General features: G+C 34.4%; 2 protein-coding genes across 7 annotated transcripts; both read right to left on the bottom strand.

Annotated features, from left to right (window-relative positions):
- Positions 1-3,990: 3,990 nt before the first annotated feature.
- LOC100242841 (uncharacterized) lies at positions 3,991-4,802 on the bottom strand. Its single transcript, XM_002265859.5, has one exon. It carries the CDS (start codon positions 4,594-4,596, stop codon positions 4,192-4,194), a length of 405 nt encoding a protein of 134 aa, XP_002265895.1. The 5' UTR covers positions 4,597-4,802; the 3' UTR covers positions 3,991-4,191.
- Positions 4,803-5,222: 420 nt separating this feature from the next.
- LOC100247980 (pyrophosphate-energized membrane proton pump 3) lies at positions 5,223-22,125 on the bottom strand. 6 transcript variants are annotated; one of them, XM_059739764.1, is made up of 17 exons: positions 21,911-22,099; positions 21,547-21,740; positions 20,783-20,902; positions 20,328-20,698; positions 18,027-18,230; positions 13,723-13,874; positions 13,488-13,635; positions 13,133-13,265; positions 10,234-10,406; positions 9,143-9,263; positions 8,464-8,651; positions 7,798-8,235; positions 7,538-7,702; positions 7,303-7,458; positions 7,094-7,205; positions 6,251-6,470; positions 5,392-5,666 (listed from the first exon to the last, which is right to left on the bottom strand). In XM_059739764.1, the coding sequence occupies exons 4-17, from the start codon at positions 20,418-20,420 to the stop codon at positions 5,567-5,569; spliced, it is 2,403 nt and encodes an 800-aa protein (XP_059595747.1). In that variant the 5' UTR covers positions 20,421-20,698; positions 20,783-20,902; positions 21,547-21,740; positions 21,911-22,099; the 3' UTR covers positions 5,392-5,566. The 6 variants fall into 6 exon arrangements, with proteins under 6 accessions (XP_010655291.1, XP_059595747.1, XP_059595750.1 ...); XM_059739767.1 differs by having other exon boundaries at positions 21,647-21,740; XM_059739766.1 differs by having other exon boundaries at positions 21,666-21,740.
- Positions 22,126-22,494: the final 369 nt, after the last annotated feature.

Raw genomic sequence — 22,494 nt, 5'->3', positions numbered from 1 at the left:
CTCTTTCTTTATTTTTCAGATTGCTATGACCCTCTGGATCCCAATGGGAACATCACACTTACTTTTGACACTCATAAATGAACAAATGATGGCTATGTGGTTTGTGTTTTGACTCATGCTCAATAGTCAGCTTCAAATTTCTCTAAATTTCATTCTGGTTGAATTATATGCTGAAAATAATATTGACTTGCATGCGTTTGATATTCAACATCAGTGAATAGTAAACATGGAAGGAGGTGTTTATGCACTAGAATGATTGTTGGAAACCATTTTGGATTTCAATGAGAAATCGCTTGATTCATTTGTTATGTATTTAATCCCTAGTTGTTGGTCTGATTTAATAGAATTAAGGGTCATTGAACTGATTTGTTTCTTTATTTGCCATTTATATTCATGTTAGCTACAGATTTCATGAAGTTGGAAATGATAATCTATTTACACATACTAAGTAGTCCACAATATCTCATACTATAGGGTCACTAGAACTTGGGTTTTATCGAAGAAAGTTAACAAATGAACTATTATACTTAACTAGACGGCCACACGAGGAAGTCAATATAATGCTAAAAGATTTTATTTGAACCAAATGAGGAAAAATATGTCTGCAAAAGGAAAATTAATTTGCATTGACTAATCATATATTAGAATCAAATTGCACGTATAAAACAAACTTCTTAAATGAATATGCAATGCTAAATCAAACAAACATCAGTGAACCAAGTAAAATGCAGGCAAAATCAAAAAATATTTTTATGTCATCTTCATCATCACCATTATCGTTCATGTCAATTGTGGGTTGTCATATTGATGGAGAAACAAGTCAATCATGGTGACATCACAGGTTAATAAAAAGAAGTGGGTTTTCCATGTCAAGCTTATCAATCATGTAAATTGAACACAAACATAATTATCTAAACAAAAACTGTTGATACCACGACATGCAGCTGCAATTAACCCATGAAGATCCTCGCTATTTCAAACTGTGAGCCATGTCTTAGAAACACCATAACCCAGAATGAAAGATGGCTATCAAGAGATCAAGTCATCCACACAAAATAAAGAGTTGATAATCATAATGCTAAATAAAAAAATACCCATAAAAAATATATGTTAAACCAAAAAACATCAGTTACGAGGTTTAAGCTTCAAAAAAAAAAAAAAAACTGCTTTACCTGATGGTAAGAGAAGCTCCTTCCTCAATTCAAACAACAAGCAACCTCCAGAAAGTCCCACCTAATATCAAATATCCAACAGTGCTCAGCATAGAGGGCACCACCAGTGGGGATCGATGAGGGAACAATATATGGCAAACTGAAATCGCGAGAGAAATTAGGGTAATGTATTTAGGCTGAAATCAAATGGTCCGAATAGCCGAAATGAAGCATAAAATGAAATTGTTGAACCTACTAACCTCAACTATCAACTACTTCGCCATGGAGCCCAAATCTAGTGGGGATCGTCGACGCCAATGGATTGATGGAGATGAAAAACTCCATTGCCTACACCTAAAATCAGATGGCCGAGAAATACGAGATCGAAAGATAACAAGATTGGCACAGAGGATTAGGGCATTCTTTGGGCGAAAGCGAGGGACGAAGTCGGGAATGTGAAAACACCTAATGTAGACTCCAATTTGGGGAAAACAAAGGGAGAAATCCAACGTAGATTTTAGTTTTTTTTTTTTAATACCCAACAAAGGGCATTTTCAACAAATTATACATGGGATATCCTACTTATTAATTTTGAGACTTTGTTTGGGTGGTGGGCTTAATTTTGTAACATCTATGGACCAATTGTTAATTTTTGGGCTCAGCTGGGCCCAAAACACAATTCTCCCAATTTGAAATAGAAGATATTAGAAAAACCAAATTTTGCGTCAACTTATAAATCGAGCGTTTTCCAAATAATTTTTTAATACACTAATTAATATACATTAAGAAAATTTTGAAGAGTTTTCATTCATATGTATAAAGTACACCCTTTAAGTTCTTTCATGGTTGTTCGATCACTTGAAGTGAAAAAAAAGACTCATTTCACCCTTATAAAAATTGCAAAAAAAATTACTTGGTTTTAAAGCATCATATCTTAGTGTTATTAATGTATTTATTTATCTCGCTAATTGTATACACTTAGACATTACTTTTTCTATTAATTTATTAACAAGATATTATTCCACTCTAATGGAGCAACATTAGAATTATATCAAACAAATATTGCGCTATTTTCATGAAACTACTTATATTAGTTTATTTTATTTGAGAAAACCAAAATTACAATTGTTTGGATATTGAGATGCATGATACATTTCATACCCACATAAAGTGAGGTCACAAATAGGTATGTGTTTCCGAGCCATACCTAAAGAACATTAGGTTTTGTATGGCAAATGTTTTTTAAAACAACTTTATATTCTCCGAGCCCAAAAAATAGGAAAACATGTTTGATTAATTAGAAAATAAAAAATAGTTCTTTGTTATTAAAAATAGAAAATAAAATATTTTCAAATAATATTTTTTAGTTATTTTAAGTTGTTTTCATTATTTTTAAAAACTATTTAAAAAAATAGTTATAGAAATATGAAGAATGATTAAAAATAAATCATGACATATAAAAGTTATTTTTAAAATATATTTAAAAAATATGTTAAGAATATTTAAAGTTCCTAAATAGACTTTTATTTTACAAAATAGAACAGTTTAAAAATTTATTCTCAAAAACCATTTTTTAAAATATATATTTTTTTAAATTGTCTTATAATATTTTGTAAAACAAAAATTTGTTTGAAAACTAAAATATTTTTATATTTTAAATATATTTTAAAAATAATTTTTATATATTGTACTTTATTTTTAATTATTCTCCATATTTATATAATTACTTTTTAAAATAATTTTTAAAAAACAAATGAAAATAACTAAAAATGTTCTTTTGAAAATAGTTATTAAACATGTTTTTGTTATAAAATAATAAAATGAAAGGAGAAAAAAAATAAAAAAGAGAAATTAGAATATAAAAAAAATAGAATAATCTTTTATTAAAGGTTTCTCCCATAGGAAATTACAAAGAGATATTTTATTTTATTTTTTAATATTTTTGTTTATTTATTTGTCTTTTCTTCTCCTCATTCTTTTATTTTACAATCATTTTTCTTATTTTACAATGGTTTTCTTATTTTTCGTTTTGAAGAACAAATATATGTATATGATAAATAAAACATTATATATAAAAATCATTTTTAAAAATATAAAATACAGTTTAAGAGTATTTCAAATTTGCAAATCGATTAGAAACAAAACGTTATAAAACATTTTTGTAAAAAAAAAAAAATTAAAAACTATATTTTAGAATTATTTTCAAGCAAAACCTAAAATTTCCTCCCATTTGACAATATAAAAATATATATGAAAAATAAAACTAAATTGTTCATAAATGCATTTCTCCATACTTTTCTCACTAAACAAACTAGAATTGTTTTTTCTTTAACAATTTTACTTCTTTTTTCTTGGTATTTTTTTTAAATTTTTTTCTTTTTCACCTAAGTATAAGAAAATCATTTTTCCACATCCAAAAAAATTTATTAAATTATGTATATGCATTAAATTAATTTAATTATAGTTGCTATTTTTCTATTCATAATAAATCCAAGATGAAAAAAAATTAATTTTTTTTCCATGCCAAACATAATTACATCCTTTTTCCATTTTTAAGAACCCAAAAAAAGCCTAAAACTTTTTGAAGCTTTATTCAAGTAAAAATTAGTAAAAAAAAATTATTATATTGGGATCTGTTATTGAATATTTTATTTTAATTTTTTTCTAATTGTATTAATAAATTAATAACGCTTCAATAAAATTAATAAAAAAATAAAACTCAAATATTTCATTAAGTCCACATCAGCAATTTAAAAGTTCTTTCCCTCCTGCCTAAATCAAGACATGCTCGCTTTTCCTGCATTTTCTCGAAAACCAAACTGTAAACTCCTCCCAGATCTAACAGAACTCCAAATCAGCTTGGTTTATTCTTTCTGATTTTTTTTTTTAAAATAGGATTACAGTAAATACCCAAATGACATCTTCCATTTTCCTGCATTTTTCTCAGAAAGCAAACAGAGCCCATAAACCCTCGCCACATCCACTGTCACCAAAACTCCTCTCTCCCACCTCCCAAACAGAAAATTGACAATAAAAAAAATCACTTACTGGCACTCCTAACAGAACTCCAAATCTGAGAGAAAGCCCCAAACACGTGAGGCAACGCGGAGGCGATTCCGGCGGAAGCGACCCCTAGGGCTAGGGTTTGGGGGTATCCAGGCTTGGAATCGAGCTTCATCTCGAGAATGGCGAGGCGGGCGTTGGCGGTGTCGAGCTTCCGAGACGCGTCCATCGTGAACCGGTCCTTCTTGCCTCGGCCGGAGGAGATGACTCGGAAGAGGGCGGTTTGGAGGTCGTCAATGACTTTGAGGGAGGCTTCTTGAGGTTCCATGCCCTGGGATTCGTAGTGGGCGATGAGCTCTTTTGGGGTTGGGAGCTTTCGCTTCTGTGTTCGTGGCGGTGGTTGAGAGGAGGGAATGGCCGATGGAGTTAGTGGTTTTTCCATTGATGCTCAGAAAATGGAGGAGATGAACAGAGAAACCCTAGAGAAAGGGTTTAGGGTTTTGGGCCAGAGAGGCAGTGTTTTGGGGGGCTTGTATAAAACCCTTCAAATTGGGGGTCTTTGGATTTAGGATAAGGTGAGAATTTTATTATTATTATTTTCTTTTTCTTTTTTTCGCATTTCAAGTTGAATTGAGTTAAAAAAAAAATATAATTCAATTGACACTATTTAAACCTCTATAATTTTTTTTAGGGTGAATAAACATAATTCTTTTTAAGATAAATTTTATTGTCTAGATATTATGTCTAAATTTCACCCCTAAATATGAATGGCATTTTTTAACAGACTGGCATTTTAGGTTGTATAGGTGTTTAAAAACGAAAAAAGAGTTTGTGCGAAGGTAGAAAAATTGAGTGAATTTTATAATTTTGATTTTACTAAATGGAGTCATGATGGGCAATTTGATTAGAAATTAATTTGAATTAAACCCGAGCTAAGGAAAATAAGATTGATGGAAACTTGGATTAAAAATCAACCCTAATCAGTCTAATGAGTGGTCTAACATGCATGGCAGACCACTCTCCCTAACTCCAAAATATGCAGTACAAGCATGATCAACTTCCACAGAGTGATAAACAATAGAAAAGAATACATTACTGGGTTTGATGATTTGATCAAAAGCCATACACTTTCTCCCGACTCTTACGATTGCTCTGACATGGCGTTTTTAAGGGTTTAAACTGATCTACTGATCCATCAATCCGGACACTTAGCTGCATATTTATAAAAGAATGTTGATAAAAGCTAACTATTGAACATCTCTTATTTCAAGTTAAAAGAAAGAAAATTCAGGCACTCTAATTGAGTTACATCCACCTATCTCTGTATATTTGCAAGAAGATATCAAAATGATTCGAAGAGAGCAATGGGTACCGTATTTACCAAAATAGATTAAATATAGCCTCAATTCTTCTCACAGAAAGACCGGTGCCATGACCAGAGTGATGGTTGCCAACATTTTGATTAGAACATGGAGCGACGGTCCAGCCGTGTCTTTGAAGGGGTCTCCCACACTGCACACCAAGGAAAATGGGCGTTATGTAATTTTTGGAAATACAATAATTAGGGAATGCTTGAAAATGGTTTTCTACTAAAAACAGGTTTTTGAAAGTTGATTTTGAAAGCATAGTGACTTCATGGAAAATAAGTCAGAAAAAACTACCATTTATATTTGGGTTTCCTAATAGAATTTTGTTTCCCAATTGTACAATTAATAATTGCTCACAGGAATGGTTCTCAAATTCTGAAAAATAGTTTTTGAAAAATATTCTTTAATATTTTGTAAAATAAAAACCTATTTGAGAACTTGAATGTTAACTTGTTTTCTATGTTTTTAAAAATAATTTTTATCTATAGTGTTTCATATTTGTATAATAATTTTTTAAAAGTCTTCAGAAAATTATATCAAATATATTTTCCTATTTTTTTGTTTTGAAAAACAAAAAACTATTTTTGAGAATAGTTAACAAATGGACCCTATATTTTTTTAAACCATTTTGGAAAACATTACCCAACAGCCGCTATAGACCCTTGGATTAACAAACGAGGAGCAAGAAATTCATTTGACTACCCCCCAGTAAGCAGGAATGAGACTTACGTGTCTCCGGTAACTGCAGCTTTGTGGGCATCACTTCCCTTGCCTCCAAGCGCGCCCGTCTCTATATACTTCTTTGCATTGTCCCAGGCACCACCAGCTGTGTTCAGGAAAAGGGCCATAAGTATACCCGCAACTGTTGCAAACATCAACATTGAAGCCACAACTTTAGCCCCGAGTAGAGGATGTCCGGTGTAGTATCCCAAAATCCGGAACAGAAAGCCTGCAAGGGATATAAACATAAGATGAGAAAGCCCCAAAATAACCGAACGAAACAAGAAACGAAAATAGCAAGATCACTCAATCACAAAAGGTTGAAGGTTAGAGACCTTTAGACAACTGTCTATGCCAGATATAAGCATTTACAGGTACAAATGCATAGATGCTTAAGAAATTACTGGATGGCATAACCAAACCGTTCATTTAAAAACACTTCTATTGTATGGAAAAACGAGTTAGATATTAGTGTATGTTATCCTATAATGCATTAAGCTAGATACAGTAATATTTGAGAAAATGAATAGAAAGAAATTGAGAAATATGCACTTAATCAGAAGAGAAGAGAGGGTGAGAGAATGCCAGAAAAAATTCACATTCCACAGCCCCATTAACCAAAACTTGAGTTCTAAAAACCTCCTAATTGTCAGTTCTTTATTTTGAATAGATGTGGCAGCTTAATGAGCACCACCCTAACATGTTCCGAGCTCCCCAGTAGTACAGAATGTAGAGACAATCTTCACCACTGGAATGCAAAAACATGATGTTCCATAACTGCTAGAGCAACAATAACAACAATTTTTTCTTGAGCATGACAAAAGGCTAACGAACAAAGAGCAGATGACCCACCAACCACTATAGGTGATACAATAGCCAAAGCACCGGGTTTTATCATCTCCCTCAGAGATGCAGATGCTACAATGGCAACACAACGACCATAGTCTGGTTTCTCTTTATAGTCCTGTAGCAAACATGTTAAAACAATTTCATGCATCAATTAAAAATTAAAACCTACATTCATGATAAACCATAAAAATGCTATAGAGAATCATACTCACCATGATACCTGGCCTCTCAATAAACTGTCTTCTTACTTCATTGACAACCTCTTGAGCAGTCCGGCCAACTGCAGAACATGCCCATGCACTAAATAGGAAAATAAGCATAGAGCCCAACAACCCACCAACAAAAACTTCTGGAATGGCAATATCAACCTGTAAGGTGATTAACATAAAAAAGCAGTGAGTTAGAGAATGTAAACACGATGAAGAGATCAAAGTAGTGTCCACTTACCTGCTTAAAAGGTTCATGAGCAAATGCTGACACCTCATCCATATAAGCACTGAACAGAAGGAAGGATGCGAGTGCCGCGGATCCAATGGCGAATCCCTTGGTGGTAGCTTTTGTGGTGTTCCCAACTGCATCAAGAAGATCAGTGATCTCCCGAACACTTTCAGGCTGTAAGAGCATTTTGTATCAAGTTAAAAACAAAGCACTAAAGTTCCTTTTGATTCAGCCAACATTATTGAAAAATTCAGTTGTAGAATGGCTACCTGCTGACTCATCTCTACTATTCCACCAGCATTATCAGCTATTGGACCAAACATATCCATAGTTAGAACATAGGCAGCAGTGCTCAGCATTCCCATTGTTGCAACAGCAGTCCCAAACAGCCCACCAGTTGGGTTCCCAGTTTCATCCACTAGGCCCGAAGTTTGGCCGAGCCAGAAAGCTGAGACAATAGATATGCTAATGACGATGACAGGAAGAGCAGTAGATTCCAGACCCAAACTGACACCTGCTATTATGTTGGTCCCATGCCCTGTGGAGCTAGAAAGAGCTAGAGTGCGAACAGGTTCATGCTTGTAGTCAGTATAGTACTTGGTGATCCAGACAAAAACATAAGCTGTCATAATTCCAACTAATCCACATAAGGCAAAGTTCATCCAAGCAGAAGGTGCTTGTTCGGTGTAAAGTAGCCAACGGGTAGACTGTAAAGGTAATTCAAACAGTCACCAACAAAAACATGCATCAGTACACACAATAATAATAATAATGATAATCACAGTAGGTAAAATATTGCAAGCTTCCAATATCTGATCAATTTTAGAGAGAAAGACAATCACAATATTCTTGAGGATGAAAGACGGATAAAACAGCAGCCACAATCAACTGTTATGAAGAACGCCAACATTTTCAGACGGTAGATGAAATCTTACCAAGCCAAATGTCAAAACAGCTAAAATTATTGTAATGGAGTATCCTTTCTGAAGAATTGCCATTGGATCCTCGACAGGTGACTTCACTCCAGAGTCACGTGTCCCCCTTATTGAAAATATTCCAACCGATGATATTACCAGGTCAAAAGAGTGAATGACAAGAGGAAACAGGATGAAACCAGATGGATCTGCATGAACATAATCAATATTTGAAAGGATCAATCTATAGAAAACAAACAAACCGACGAAAGCAGTAATGGATCTATGGCAAAGGTCAAAGCACGATCAGATGTATCATTCAACAATGGGACACAGTTTAGGTTAGTATAAACTTGTTTGGAGAGCAGACAATTGACAGTCAATGAAAAAACACTACAAATTGTAATCTGCTACTAGCTATGGAGAATTAACTGCAACAGAAATCACTCCAAAGCTCAAGGTCAGAAGCATATCAGGGACTTCAATTTCAAAAACCATAAGGATAACATAGCAAGAATATGAGAAGGAAGTACATGGATATCTTCAACCTAAACCAGCCCTTCCTCCCCTCCCCACACCCACCCCATACACACACACAGTCTCTCTATCTCTCTCCATTCTTGAACATGAACTATGTTACACAAAAGAAACCTCTATCAAGCAAGGCACTTCCTTTAAACATCAAGACCAAGGTACTTGCCTTCAATCTTGCAACGTTGAGCCATTGTTCCACCCAGTATCATAGCACTGATGATTTCAGCTGCAATACTTTCAAACAGATCAGCACCTCTAGCAGCACAATCACCAACATTGTCTCCAACCTTCAAATGAAGAAGAGGGAAAACTCTTGTTATGGAAAGGACATACATTTTTCCCTTAGAAAAAAGGCAAAGACATGAAAAATGCACCAATGAAACAAATCTACATAAGAAGCAGATTATTATCTGTTGGATCCTACTATGGGCCCTCCAAGGTCCTACAAAAAGAAAGGTTCTTCAAGGTTGCTAAAGTTCAGATGACTTCAGCATCTGACCAGTTAAGGTTCAAGGCCAGCCCATTTGGAATAAAGATTAGTACCTATGAGAAATGAATTAACCTCACTTGTTTGCAAGTGAAGCAAGATCATTACAGACCCACAGACAAGATAACAGACAATTATAATGAGAAGCAAAACATAATTAAGCATCCCTAAATTAATCTGGTGCTTAAGAAGCCTGAATCATCACCACAATTGACAAAAAGAGGTGGTCAAACATGAGCAGGAACTCAAGAAAATAAGAGATTTCTGCAAAAAAAAAATGCACAAATGCAAGTGAAATTAGCTGAGCATTACCGTCAAACTGGGACCATAACCCATATCGTACCATAAATTATCCCCAAATTTGGAAGGAAATGAAGTAATTGCTCATGAAAGATGGCATGTGAAAAAACCTTTTGCAATTTGTAGGAAGCAGTAAGAAGATTTTACATTCACAAGAAGGCCAAATTTCATCTTGGGAATGCATATTGACTTGGCCATAATAGCTTGTCTAGCATTTATCACAAAGGTAACATGAACAGAAAACAAAGATAAAATATTGAAAATTCTACCTTTAAAGGAGAAAATAATTGCACTAACCAATTTTCATACTATTTTCAATTCAAACATCCAACAAATTCCACACTAAATAGTGACAAGCCACAGAATAAAAATGGACAAGAAACCAATTTAAATGTAAACCAACAAGCAACATTCTGGTTAACACAAGTGCTTTTAAACAAAGAAATGAACATTAAGGAGAAGGTCGATACCAAATCTGCAATGACAGCAGGATTTCGAGGATCATCTTCAGGTATTCCCTGCTCCACCTTTCCAACCAGATCAGCTCCAACATCTGCTGCTTTTGTATATATTCCACCACCCAACTGAGCAAAAAGGGCAACAAATGAAGCTCCAAATCCATATCCCACAAGAAGAAGAGGCACTGGGAAAGAAGTACATTGAAGTCAATAAACAGATTACACCACATTAATACATGTGCATGCTAATTCAAGAAAATGGTAGGTGTAAAAGAGATGTAAAAAAACATAAATAACATATAATTAAATAGGCACATTAACAGATAAAGTGACCACTAATCAGTCCCAAAGCATTTTGGTAAGGCTAAGGGAGTTCCTACAGTATTCAAGGTAAATGTCAATTGAGATAGCTTATTAGGGTGGCAAGGTCAGTTTGTAGAAAAAGCAGGAAGCATATTTGCACTGTGTATCCATTCAGCATCCTTTAGTGTATTTGGAGGGAGCCAAATTTGAGAATAATGAGCCTCCAGTCCCTACACAGCTATTTTTTTTTTCTTTCTTTAAATTCCTTATTTTGCTGGGTGGAATGATGGAGGGGGAATATGGTTATTGTGATTTTTGTAGATGGTAAGTGTCATAGATGCTTCTTTTGTAGTTACCAGGTGCTCCCCATAGGGGTTCTCTAAATACTACTTCGCATGGGATGTGGCCCTATTAAAAGAATTGTTCAACATGATCATCTTACTTACCAATAAAAATTTGAAGACTAAATTCTGACTCCAAATCAAGGAAACCAACAGATTTTGTAAACTAGGTTAACAATGTACATATGTACAGTTTTCTTGACAAGAAAATAGAATTTTATTAACATGTCACCCAACAACAAAGGGGGGTGCATCCCCATCCATAGGGATTATTCAAGGACCATAAAAAGGAAAACAAAAGGAGAGAGAGAGAGAGAAGGGGGAAACAAAAAACAAAGGGAAGAGCCATGTGGAACCCAGACTATCTACAAAATCCAACAAGTATAAATTGGCTTCCGCCATGATAGCAAGGTTTTGAGTAAGATAGTTTCAGCCACTGATACAGATTCTTCCACACCTTAAAAAATTCTACTGTTTCTTTCTTTGTAAATAATCCAGAAAATGCAAAAAGGAGCCATTATCTAAACTTTCTTGCTACTATTGTCTAAGAAACCACCCCGCCATCGAAGTAACAAGTCTTTAACTCAATGGGGGAGAACCCAAGAAACAGAAAACAATACAAAGAGTAAACTCCACAAACTGTTTATCTACCCACGATGAATCAGAATATGATCGGTAGATTCCTCCATACATTTACATAGACAACACCTATTAATTGGCACCCATTGACACTTCTTCAGCTGATATATTTTCAAAATTTTTTCTGATGTTGCTTCCCATAAAGAAACCTGCCTTGGAAGGAGCTTTGTTTCTTCAAATCTCTTTGACAGGAAAAGAAGTAGCCTCACCTGCAACCAGAACCTTGAAGTAGGATTTCACCAAAAATACCCCTTTCTTTGAAGCCTTCCATGACAACTTGTCTTTCACATCACTTTTGATCGTTTCTTGGTGTAACGGCTTGAAGAATGATTCCACCTCTCAAGCTCCCAATTGAAAAAACCTTCCTAAATATCGGGATCCAATTTACTCTAGGCCCAACTCCTCAATCCCAACAAGCACCTATCCCTGCAACCTTATGAGTGGCTAAATTGAACAAAGAGGGAAACCATCTTTCAGAGAAGTATCACCGCACCAAATAACTGACCAAAATCTTGTTGATCATCTCCTACAACCATATACATTCTGACTGAGAAATCATCTCATCCCTTCCTAATAATTTTCCATATGGTTGATCCATTAGTTTCCTGACCTCCTTAGAACACCATCCTCCTTTCGCACCAAACTTTCCCACTACGACTTTTCTGCACAAACTATTGCTCCCACCGGCAATTCTCCTCAATCATTTAGCCAGCAAAGCTTTTATTAAGAACCACCACACTCATAATACCCAAACCATCCCTTAGTTTCTCCATGCACTATTCCCCATTTTACCAATTGGATTTTTTTTCTCCAATGAGCCTTCCTCCAAAATAAAGTCCCTCTGAATCTTTTGGAGCCTTCTACACATCATTTTCAGGATTGCAAATGCGGTCATGTAATACATCAGGAGACTGGAAAGAGTACCTTTCAGATGGGCAAGTTACCTCCCTATCATGAATACTAATACTAACAAGAGGAAAGTCTATTTTGAATCTCACTTCAATAGGATCCAAAATCGACAGTGGTCTAAAAGGAGGTCCCAAGGGTAGTAGTCCATGATAAGTGTTAGGCAAGTGTCTTACTCTATATCCAATTTACTGGTTGATGTGCATTTATGTACATAGATACATCACATGTACACACATACACATACAGAGAGATATTATGAAAGGGATTTCAACAGAAATATGTGTAGTTCAGTGATTTTTTAGTTGATTTCTTGTTTCTTTGTCAGACTCATGAACACTCCTTTATGCATGAATCAATTCACCATTCAAGTGCAGACACACACAGATATATAGAGAGAGGGTGAGAGATCATGCACAAACAATGACAAAAGGCTAGGTAGAAAAAGTCACGTGTTAATGAAAGGATAGATTTGATGATTTTCAACAGAATATCAACAACAGAAACTTGTTATATATGTGCAGACATCACAAGTTCTTTTCAGTGATTTTTTCAGTTGATTTCCTGTTTCTTTAGCAGACTGATCAATAGGTTTTTATCTATAGATCAATTTCCTACTCCATATATGATGATATGAAATACATATGAATTCATAGTTTTTATAGTTAAGTATTATAAGTTTCATGGTAATAAATAAATAAATAAACAAATAAACTACTTACAATCAGTAACCTTCATTGAACCTGTCGAATCTACGCCCAACCAAACATAAAATGTGGCATAAAGGATGGCAACACCAATTACAGCCATACCAACAACAACAAGGGCAGAGAAACCACCAGCACGAACAGCTATCTGCACATGATATTTTCCTATTACAAAAGAAATATAGATTTTCCTGTTTAAATTTTGATGGGTTATTTTTTTCCTCACTATTAGGAAAATGAACCTGGAACCTTCTTCCCATATCCCCACCCAAAACCCCTGCCACTTGAGTCAGGCTTTAAGGGCTAATATAGTAGTTTCTTAAAAAATAAAAAAGTGTTTTTCAGTTGATAATGAACTATGAAGGAAAACCTGCAATGCTTCTCTTGCAGACCGTCTTGCAGCACTTGAGACTCGAACGTTTGCACGTACCGACACCCACATTCCAACATACCCAGCAATTCCTGAACAAAGAGCCCCTAGGAGAAAGGCAGCAACAGTAATATATGCAGTTGTTGACCTGTATCAACAGGACCAGAACAGGATCGTTCATCACAAGAATATTGATGTGGAAGAGATGCAATCTAATATGTAAATCTGTTATCACCTTCCTATGCCAGAAGATTCTTGTTGAGGAGTTGTACTGCGAAACAAATATATGCTAAGGATCACAAGAGCTAGTAACATTGCCATCTTGGAAATAGTCCCATATTGGGTCCTGAAGAAACCTTCTGCTCCATCACGTATCGCATCTGATATCTAGAAAGTGGAATAATAAGCTCAGGACAAGTTCACAAAGAATTTCTGAATTATAACCATGAGAATACTTCATTCTTAAGTTTGGTCATTCTCAGATAATAATACTGATAACAGGATGATCATGTGTTTGATATGACAAGTTGCAAAGCCATCTTGATCCCTTTCATTACTGAAGCTATAAAAACTAAATGGATCAGCAAGATTATAACTCCATGATAAAAAGGAGGCTTGGAATTTCTTACACCCTTCATGCTTTTAAAGGATGTTTGAGTTCCTGAATTTAAGACTTTAAAGCACCTGGTGACACTGACATTAATAGCCTTAGAGAACCATGCCTGATGAAAGGGTTCTGTAGTTTATCTCAAAGACCAGAGACAAGAATTATCCACCACCTCATAAGAAATGTCTCTCAAACTAGTTGCATAGAAAGTTTTTATGACAAGAGACTCAAATTTTTTCTGAAGTCATTGAAAGGATATACAAACATAAACATCAACTTACCTGATCAACACAAAACTACAACATATTTGATAAATATGCTAGAGAATGTTAAATTACCATTCACTCTATCATCACAAATAATAAGGAGAATTTTATATCAAAAACTAAGGTCACTTTTGATCAAAATGAAAATTAAGTACTAAAAAACTTTAGTTCCGAATTAGAAAAAGCAAAAAGTGTTTGGTATCATTTTAGGTTTAAGTGTTGGACATAATTTAACAGTTTAATAAAGGAAGCAGCTGAAGTCTGAAAATGATACATTTTAGAAATTTTATATGACATCCCTTGAAAATTTAAGCATTGTGTATAATATCTTATGGAGATAAAAATGCACACTGAGTGCAGTGATTAAATCTTGATTTAATAATACAATTTTACATGTTATGGTTAAAACGAAAAAAAAAAAAAAAACCATTATTATTTTTTGTTGTAATGAAATGTAACAACTATTGAGATAAAAATGCACTGAGTGCAGTGATTAAATCTTGATTTAATAATACAATTTCACATGTTATGGTTAAAACTAAAAAAAAACCATTATTATTTTTCCTTCTATGGAAATGTAACAACTATTTTTCAATTATCCTTTATTTCAAAAATGGTATGAATGTTTAAAAACATTCTAAACAGTTATCTTCAACTACGGAAAAAACTGGTATTAAGCCTTCGTCCAGTATTTTGTCTTTACTCCAAATTTTTAATTATAAGAATGAAATCAATTAAATAGAAGTTTTATTTAGAATTCTAATTTTATTTTTTCAATAAAGGTTTTCTTTTCAAAGAAGTTCAATTTTAATTTAAAAAGGATTCAATATACTTCTTCTAAATCAACCACTCTTATTATTATGTTGTTCACTAATATGATTTGATTATAAATAATAAATGAATTATGAGTTGGGTATAATTAGATTATTATATATTGATTTAATCATTTAATTATACCCTAAAACTATCTCATAAATGTTTAATTTTTTTCTTTTTTTGATAGGTAAATGAAAATAGTATTAAAGCGCCAAAAGAGGCGCACCAAAGTACACATGATGTATACAACAACTACCAACAAGCACCAAAAAGGATAGGTAAAACAAAAATACTCTCTCAATCCGACCCCAACCAATCAATAAAATCTATTATGGACATAGTTGAATTTCCTATAAACAAATTAGTCCAAGATAACAAGCTGCGCAAAAACAAAAATTTCAGCTTTTAAACAGAAGGCTCCACATTGTCGAAAGATTTTTATTATTATTATTATTATTTTTTTTTTTTTTTATAACTGTGGATGTCCGGGCCAGCTTACGCGCACTTCAACTAATCCCACGGGGCCCTGAAGTTAACCACCTAGTAAACCTCCAGTGGCCTTGAGGGGACTCGAACTGGTGACCATTGGGGAGCAAACCCAAGGTCGGACCAGCTGAGCTACCCCTCAGGGTTACATTGTCGAAAGATTTTCTATTTCTCTCTTTTCATATTGTCCAAAAAAAGACATAAAGGCGTAGCTCTCCAAACTTTCTTCCGCTTTCTTCTAACAAAAGAGTCATGTCACCCTAAAAGGGTCTCTCTAACTATAGAGTGGATCACCCAACACACCTCGAACAAGGATAACAATAGCTCCCACAACACCCTCGCCTTTCCCCAATGCAAGAGAACGCGATCAATCGACTCCTCCTGAGCAAAACAAAGTGAGCATCTATTGACTAAAGACCAACCCCTCCTTTGTAGTTGATCCAAAGTCAAAAATTTCCCCCACGTTGCCTCCCAAGCAAAAAAGCTTACCTTTGGAGGAACCCACGCATTTCACACTACACTTGTTGGGAAGGGCTCTACCTTTCTTCCCTCAAGAATAGAATAGAGGGACTTAACAGAGAAGGATACACTCTTTGTCTCCACCCAAAATACCATGTCCTCCCCGTCCACATCCACCGCCTTACCTTGAATCCTTAACAAAAAACACTCCATAGTCTCAATCTCCTAGTCATTGAGAGGTCTAGAGAAGTTAGGAATCCAAACACCCCCCTTAGAAGAGTGCATCCACAAATCTGCCACCCAAGCGTCTTTAGAGCTGGCTGGGGCAAATAAGGATGGGAAAGAGACACAAAAAGGCTCATCACCATAGCAAATGTCTTTCCAAAACTTAAGCCCTCTCCTATTGCCCATCGTGAAAGAATTTTTGCAAGAAACTAACTCCTACAAATTCCTTATAGCCTTCCATAACCCAACACCATAGCTACCCCTCACTTCTTTAGAGCACCAACCCCATTCCATTTATCTCATAAATGTTTAATAATAATAAAAAGTAGTGGTTTATTTTGCTTCATTGTAATATTTTCTTCAAGGGTATGTTTGGTTCTTGGAAAATGCTAGGAAAAGGGGAAAAATGTTAAGGAAAATCATTTTCCTATGTTTGAATGACATGGAACATGAGGTAGAAAAACAATTAAGGAAAGTATAGGGAAAGTGCATTTCTCAACAATTTGATCTTTTTCATCTCAAATTTTCCTTGGATAACTAAATATGAGAGGTTTTATTCACCATTTTTCTATGCTTCTATTTTTCCTTTCTAACTTTAACCAAATATAGTATTAATTAATGCAATATTAATAATAAAATCAACAAAAATAAATTTTAGAATAAAAAAAAAATCTTAAATAGCATACATAGTTTATAATAATTAAAAAGAGTGTATTGCCTAATTTATTTTTATTTAGAATTTGAATTTTATTTATTTAAAAGAATTATGAATAAAAAGTTTTATTTAAAAAAATATATCAATTTCAACATAAACCAATTAAAAAAGAGCTTGATTCAATGAAGTTCCCATAAATAAATTAAAATAGATTTATTTTAGAATTTTAATTTTATTATATTATATGAAGGGATGATAATGAAAATCTAGATTTAAAAGAAGATAAATTTTGGTATAAAAATAATTTAATAATAAAAAATTTTCTCCTACATACAATCTTCTACAAAGTTGTTGATTCATGTCTTATTTCTTTATTTGACTTCTTTCTCCTATACTCATACATTCCTTTTCTAACCAAGTATTTACAAATTCTACCCTAGCTCCTATGTAAGGAGAGAGTATCCCAAAAAGATAGGTTAAAATGCATTTAAGTTTTTCTGGGACATTATCAGGGATCTGAGTTATATGGTTTAGAATAAGGTGTCTAAAAATTTCCTGATCTAAAACTGAGTTAACAGGTCCACTTATCTATTAGCCCAAAAGTTCAATAGAATTAGTATAAAACATGTATTGAATAGTTGATCCGCCTGACATGCACCAGACCAGTACTTACAGACATTAAAATACAGATCAAATAATCAAACCTCTGCAAAGTCTCAGCTTGTAGAAAGAAACTTAGTACCGGTATTTAATCCATTTTATGCATAATTGCAAAAAGGGTATCTAGTACATTTTTGCAAACTTGGCAAGTTACATATGATAGAATAAACATGCACATGATAAGCAAATCATTGTGCAGTTTAATTAACTACAACTTAATAAAAATGATCTTCAGCAAGATTATAAAGCAAGTAATAATTAAAAAATGATACTACTATTATCTGATAAAAAAATTATATTAAAAACAAATTAACAATAATAATTAAAAATTACTATTACTAATAACAATATATTGAAAAATGTACCTGAGCCATCTCAGGAGGCCCCTCGTCCTTCGCTAGTACCCATTTAGTAAGATAGACTGATAAAAGGAAGCTGATGATGCACACTGAGAAGACAAACACAAGGATTGGAGAAGTTCTTGCCCCAACATAAAAAACAGCTCCCAAGCCCAAGAGCAGAAGTACAAAAAGCACACGGACATTTATTCCCATGAAAATTCGAAAAATCTGCATAAAACAACTCGTCAATGCTATCCAAACAAGAAATTTTTTAAAAATGCACAAATCAGCAACAAGATAATAACAAGATGACAAGGCATTCGCGATCCTCCATCAATTCCAAAATAAGAAGATGAAAAATAACATAGATGATAGATCTGATTTGACAGGGGGGAGATTCATTAACACTTTCAAAATTATTGGACGGACTAAATACAGGTTATTCTGAAAGAGGCAAGACACATCTGGACAGTTGCACCTAGTCCTCATTTCTGAGTGGTTAGATTGTGCAGCAGAGATACAAAATGGAGTGTGCTGGATTTCAATCAGGTAAGAACATGCTCTGCTCTTCCTCTAGATGTAGATTTGAAGTAAGAGAAAGAGACAGAAGAGTTTTCCCTTGGGCCAGACAAAGGAGGATTTAAGACATTGAAACATCTTAAAGGCTCATTTGGTAGCTAGATTTCAGGGTGATGGTGGACCAATTTCGGATATTTCAAGCTGTGGTAACACAAAAAGGGGAAGTTTCATTGGAATTGGAGATGAGGCCTATGTCTGTTTCTTATCATTTTCTATCCATGAAGACCAAGAATGTTGGGTGAAGGAAGTGGAACTTGCATGACACCTATAGCTGTGTACTGTCAAGATTTCTAGTGCTTTAAATCTGGTTGTCTGAGAGTCACTGACATACAAGGGAGAGGTTGGGGAAGGTGGTGGAACTTCCATTATATATATGATCTGATCAACCCTTCAGGGGGATTAGATGATTGACATGGACGATTTTTCCCTCCCAAGGAGTTGGTGGGGGACAGTACAGGGCCTAGAACTAAAACCTTAAACTCCAGCATGCTTTTTGATAATGAGAGGACCTAAGAATGTGCATCTCTCTTATGATGGACTGAAAGCAACAGGGTCCAAGCAACAAACTCATAAGCAACATTTGAAGGGGGAATTATCTGCCTTTGTCAATATGGCTATCTTACTTGTACAAAAATTTAATGGTATAATATCATTTTTTTTTGTCAAACAAACTGTTGCAACCTTTTCTAAAGTTACAAAAGAAAATTGCAACAGTTTTTCTTAATATTTCGCAATTTTCCAACTACTAATAATACATGGTCTCACTCACAAGCATCTATATTCTTCAGATATATTTTATTTATAATGTTTTTAAGTTATTTATATATGTTGATTTAACATTTTACAATGTTTTACTAAAATTTTCACAATTTACCTAAAATAAATAAAAATGTGTGTGTGTATTTTTTATAACCGAGGAACCTTCCATGGTCGACCCCTTCAAACTCTCCACACCTGCCACAACCAGCCTCAAGTAATCCAAGGCATTCAAACAGAGGTTCATTTTCTACCACTGGTCAAATGCCTTGGATTACTTGATGCTAGTTGTGGCAAGTGTGGAGAGTTCAAAGGGGTCGACCATGGAAGGTTCCTCAATTATAGAAAACACACACACACACACACACATTTATTTATTTTAGGTAAATTGTGAAAATTTTAGTAAAACATTGTAAAGTGGTGTATATATATAATCCAAAAAATAGTGCTATTGATGTATCTATGGACATATGCCTCTTAATGGGTGAAAATGTCATCCTGCTCAATACAACAAAAACTCATCAAAATATTTGTGATAACTCATAAGAGCTTGTAGAAGTTTCAGTGTATCCCCACAAAAAGGTTCTTCATGGTCAAGACTTGAAACTAAAAGATAAAAAGGAAGTGTTAAATTGGAATTCCTTATCAGGTGCCATAGACAAGTTATGAGGTGTCCTCCTCTCAGGATTGATGAGTGTGGCTGCAGTGAGGAAAAGACTTCTTCCATCTCGTGCTTTCTCTTCTAATAAATGTCATTCCTCATTAAAATAAATAAATGGGAAGCATTGTTCAATACAAAAAACCACACTGTGATAAGTCACCATACTGAGAAAAAGCAATATGGTTCCACTAGCATATTCAAATCCATCATTCTCCATCAAGGCAGGCAGCAATATAGTATTACCCCAAGAACCAAAAAGGGTAAGAATATTCCAAACATAAGTAACTGAGGAAACATGTTAACTACAAAGACAGATACAGTGTCCTTACCAATGGGGTGTAAGATTTACTCCGCATGTTGGGGAAAATCCTTGGCTTATCTTGGTAAGGCCCCAAAGCACCACTCTCCACATCGTCATCCATAGTTACAGCATGGGAGGAATTCACCCTCCTGGCTACAGGGAAAGGGATGAACTCGCCACTTTGGGGCAAGTCACCCCCTGAACCTGGTCGCTGAATTTTGAATGTTGTTATGCAGACAGTGAAGGTTAAAATCTAATCTTATATAGTTAAAAAACCATCAAATTACTCTTTCACTCTTCTCCCAGTTTTCCAACTTCTGTTCTCTTGCCTTGCCTTTCAAGAATTAAAGCTTTAGGGAAGAAAAATCCTCGTCCAGTCCTTTAATGCAGATCAGTTCCCTGAAAGAGAAATACATTAACAACATATTAATACAAAAAAAAAAATCCATATAATAAAATCAAATTGAAATATTAGAGGCATACGGAAGAACAGTATAACAAAACCCATCAATTTTGCCAATTGTTGGACACTAGAGGGAAAACCAATATCCAAATTTCAAAGGTGCAATGTTTCAAAAAAGGCTTTGTGGCAACAGATCTCACCTACATAAATATAGAAATAACCAAATCAACAAAATTCATCCAGCAACTTTATATGCCTGATTCAACACAAAACAAATACCAGCTATGTGCTGTTGCATATGAACCCCAAGAACCACTTGAAAATGCCAAATGTTGTTAATAAGAAAAAGCATTTGAAACATCGCTATCTCCTACATTTACATTTTGCCACTAATTTCTACCATTTCAATTGGCATCTCCCAAGTTTCAAAACGTCAATGTGATGGTCAATGACTTCAAATATCATGAAAATAGGTTCACACAAATCTTATAAAAACCATGCACATTTAAATCATTTATCATTTAAGAAACAACAACCCTCGCATAAATTTACAAAACCGTATTGATCAATCAGAAGGAAAAAGCAAAAAGAAAAAAAAGAAAAGATAAATGTTGGAAGTTAGAACCGGAGCTCCAACAATTTCCTTACATTTTGCTATTGGCATCTCACATTTTCAAAACGATAATGTGTAGGTAAATGACTTCAAATATCGTAAAAATAGGTTCGCACAAATCTTATAACAAATATGCACATTTAAATCATTAATCATTTAAAAAAACAACAAAATAGTAAACAATAAGAAAATCAGGATTGATCAATCGGGAAGAAAAAGAAAAAGAAATACTTCCAAATTACAACCGTAGCTCCAACAATTTCCAAGTCAGAGATCCGAAAACAAAAATCTTAATCCAAACGACTCAAAACACGGAGATCTAAGCAAAAACCCTAGATTCCAATGCCAACCGCTACGGATCACCGCGAAGCAGAGATCTCCAAAAGCACTCACTCCGCTCCATCCCGCTCATCACAAACCCAACCCTAGAGAGAGGAAAACCTAGAATTCGCAAATCTTCAAAAACAAGAAAAAAGAAAAAAGGAGGAGAGAAAAAGCGATGGAGACAAAAGAAAGTTTCGGAAATTGCACGGACTGAAATGAAATCAGATTAAAGAAAACTGAAATCGAAATTGAATTGGACATGAGTACGCACAGGCCATTGAATGAACTTCTGTAACCGCCATTAACGGAAGCTTTTTTTTTTCCTTTTTCTTCACTTAGGGCCTCCGACAGCTCCTCGCTCTCTCTCTCTCTCTCTATGATTTCTGCAGAGTTTTAGAGAGAGAAATTGAATAGAAGAGAAAAAGAGAAAAAATAAATTTTTTTAGATAGGGAATTTTCTTGGCGTTTCTGCAGAAAATTTCCGTGGAATCACAAAATACCTCCTCCCGTGGATGTCAATTCCGTATTCGCTGCCTCAGATTACCACGTGTCCTCCACGTCAGGCTTCCAATGATAGTTTGCCACGTCATCCTCTAGCGAACCAATAGCATGACTCCATCTCATATCAATTGGATAAATTATTTTTTATTTCTAAGAATATAAATATAATACCTTCCTATATAAATTTAATAACAAAAAATTTGATCATTAAAACTGGTGGGATCCACGTTGGACAAAATTTTTAATTTTCTCACCTACTGATGCCTTTGCTTTGGTTTATTTTTAATCAACGAAGATTTGACAAGTAGTGTTTGATCCAGTCAAATATGGCAACGTGTCAGACTCAATGGGGTT

This window comes from Vitis vinifera, chromosome 9 (genome assembly GCF_030704535.1).
Source record: "Vitis vinifera cultivar Pinot Noir 40024 chromosome 9, ASM3070453v1".
NCBI classification, from domain to species: domain Eukaryota; kingdom Viridiplantae; phylum Streptophyta; class Magnoliopsida; order Vitales; family Vitaceae; genus Vitis; species Vitis vinifera.
This window is presented reverse-complemented; position numbering and strand designations above follow the sequence as displayed.

What these genes read in the sequence shown, in the direction of transcription:
- LOC100247980 (XM_010656986.3), bottom strand. Translation starts at nt 20,420, where the DNA reads ATGGATGACGATGTGGAGAGTGGTGCTTTGGGGCCTTACCAAGATAAG. An exon ending in GTAAATCTTACACCCCATTG is followed by an intron (nt 18,231 to 20,327) that starts GTAAGGACACTG and finishes TGTTTTATGCAG; the next exon opens with ATTTTTCGAATTTTCATGGG. An exon ending in CTGCAAGAGAAGCATTGCAG is followed by an intron (nt 13,266 to 13,487) that starts GTTTTCCTTCAT and finishes TATCATGTGCAG; the next exon opens with ATAGCTGTTCGTGCTGGTGG.
- LOC100242841 (XM_002265859.5), bottom strand. Translation starts at nt 4,596, where the DNA reads ATGGAAAAACCACTAACTCCATCGGCCATTCCCTCCTCTCAACCACCG.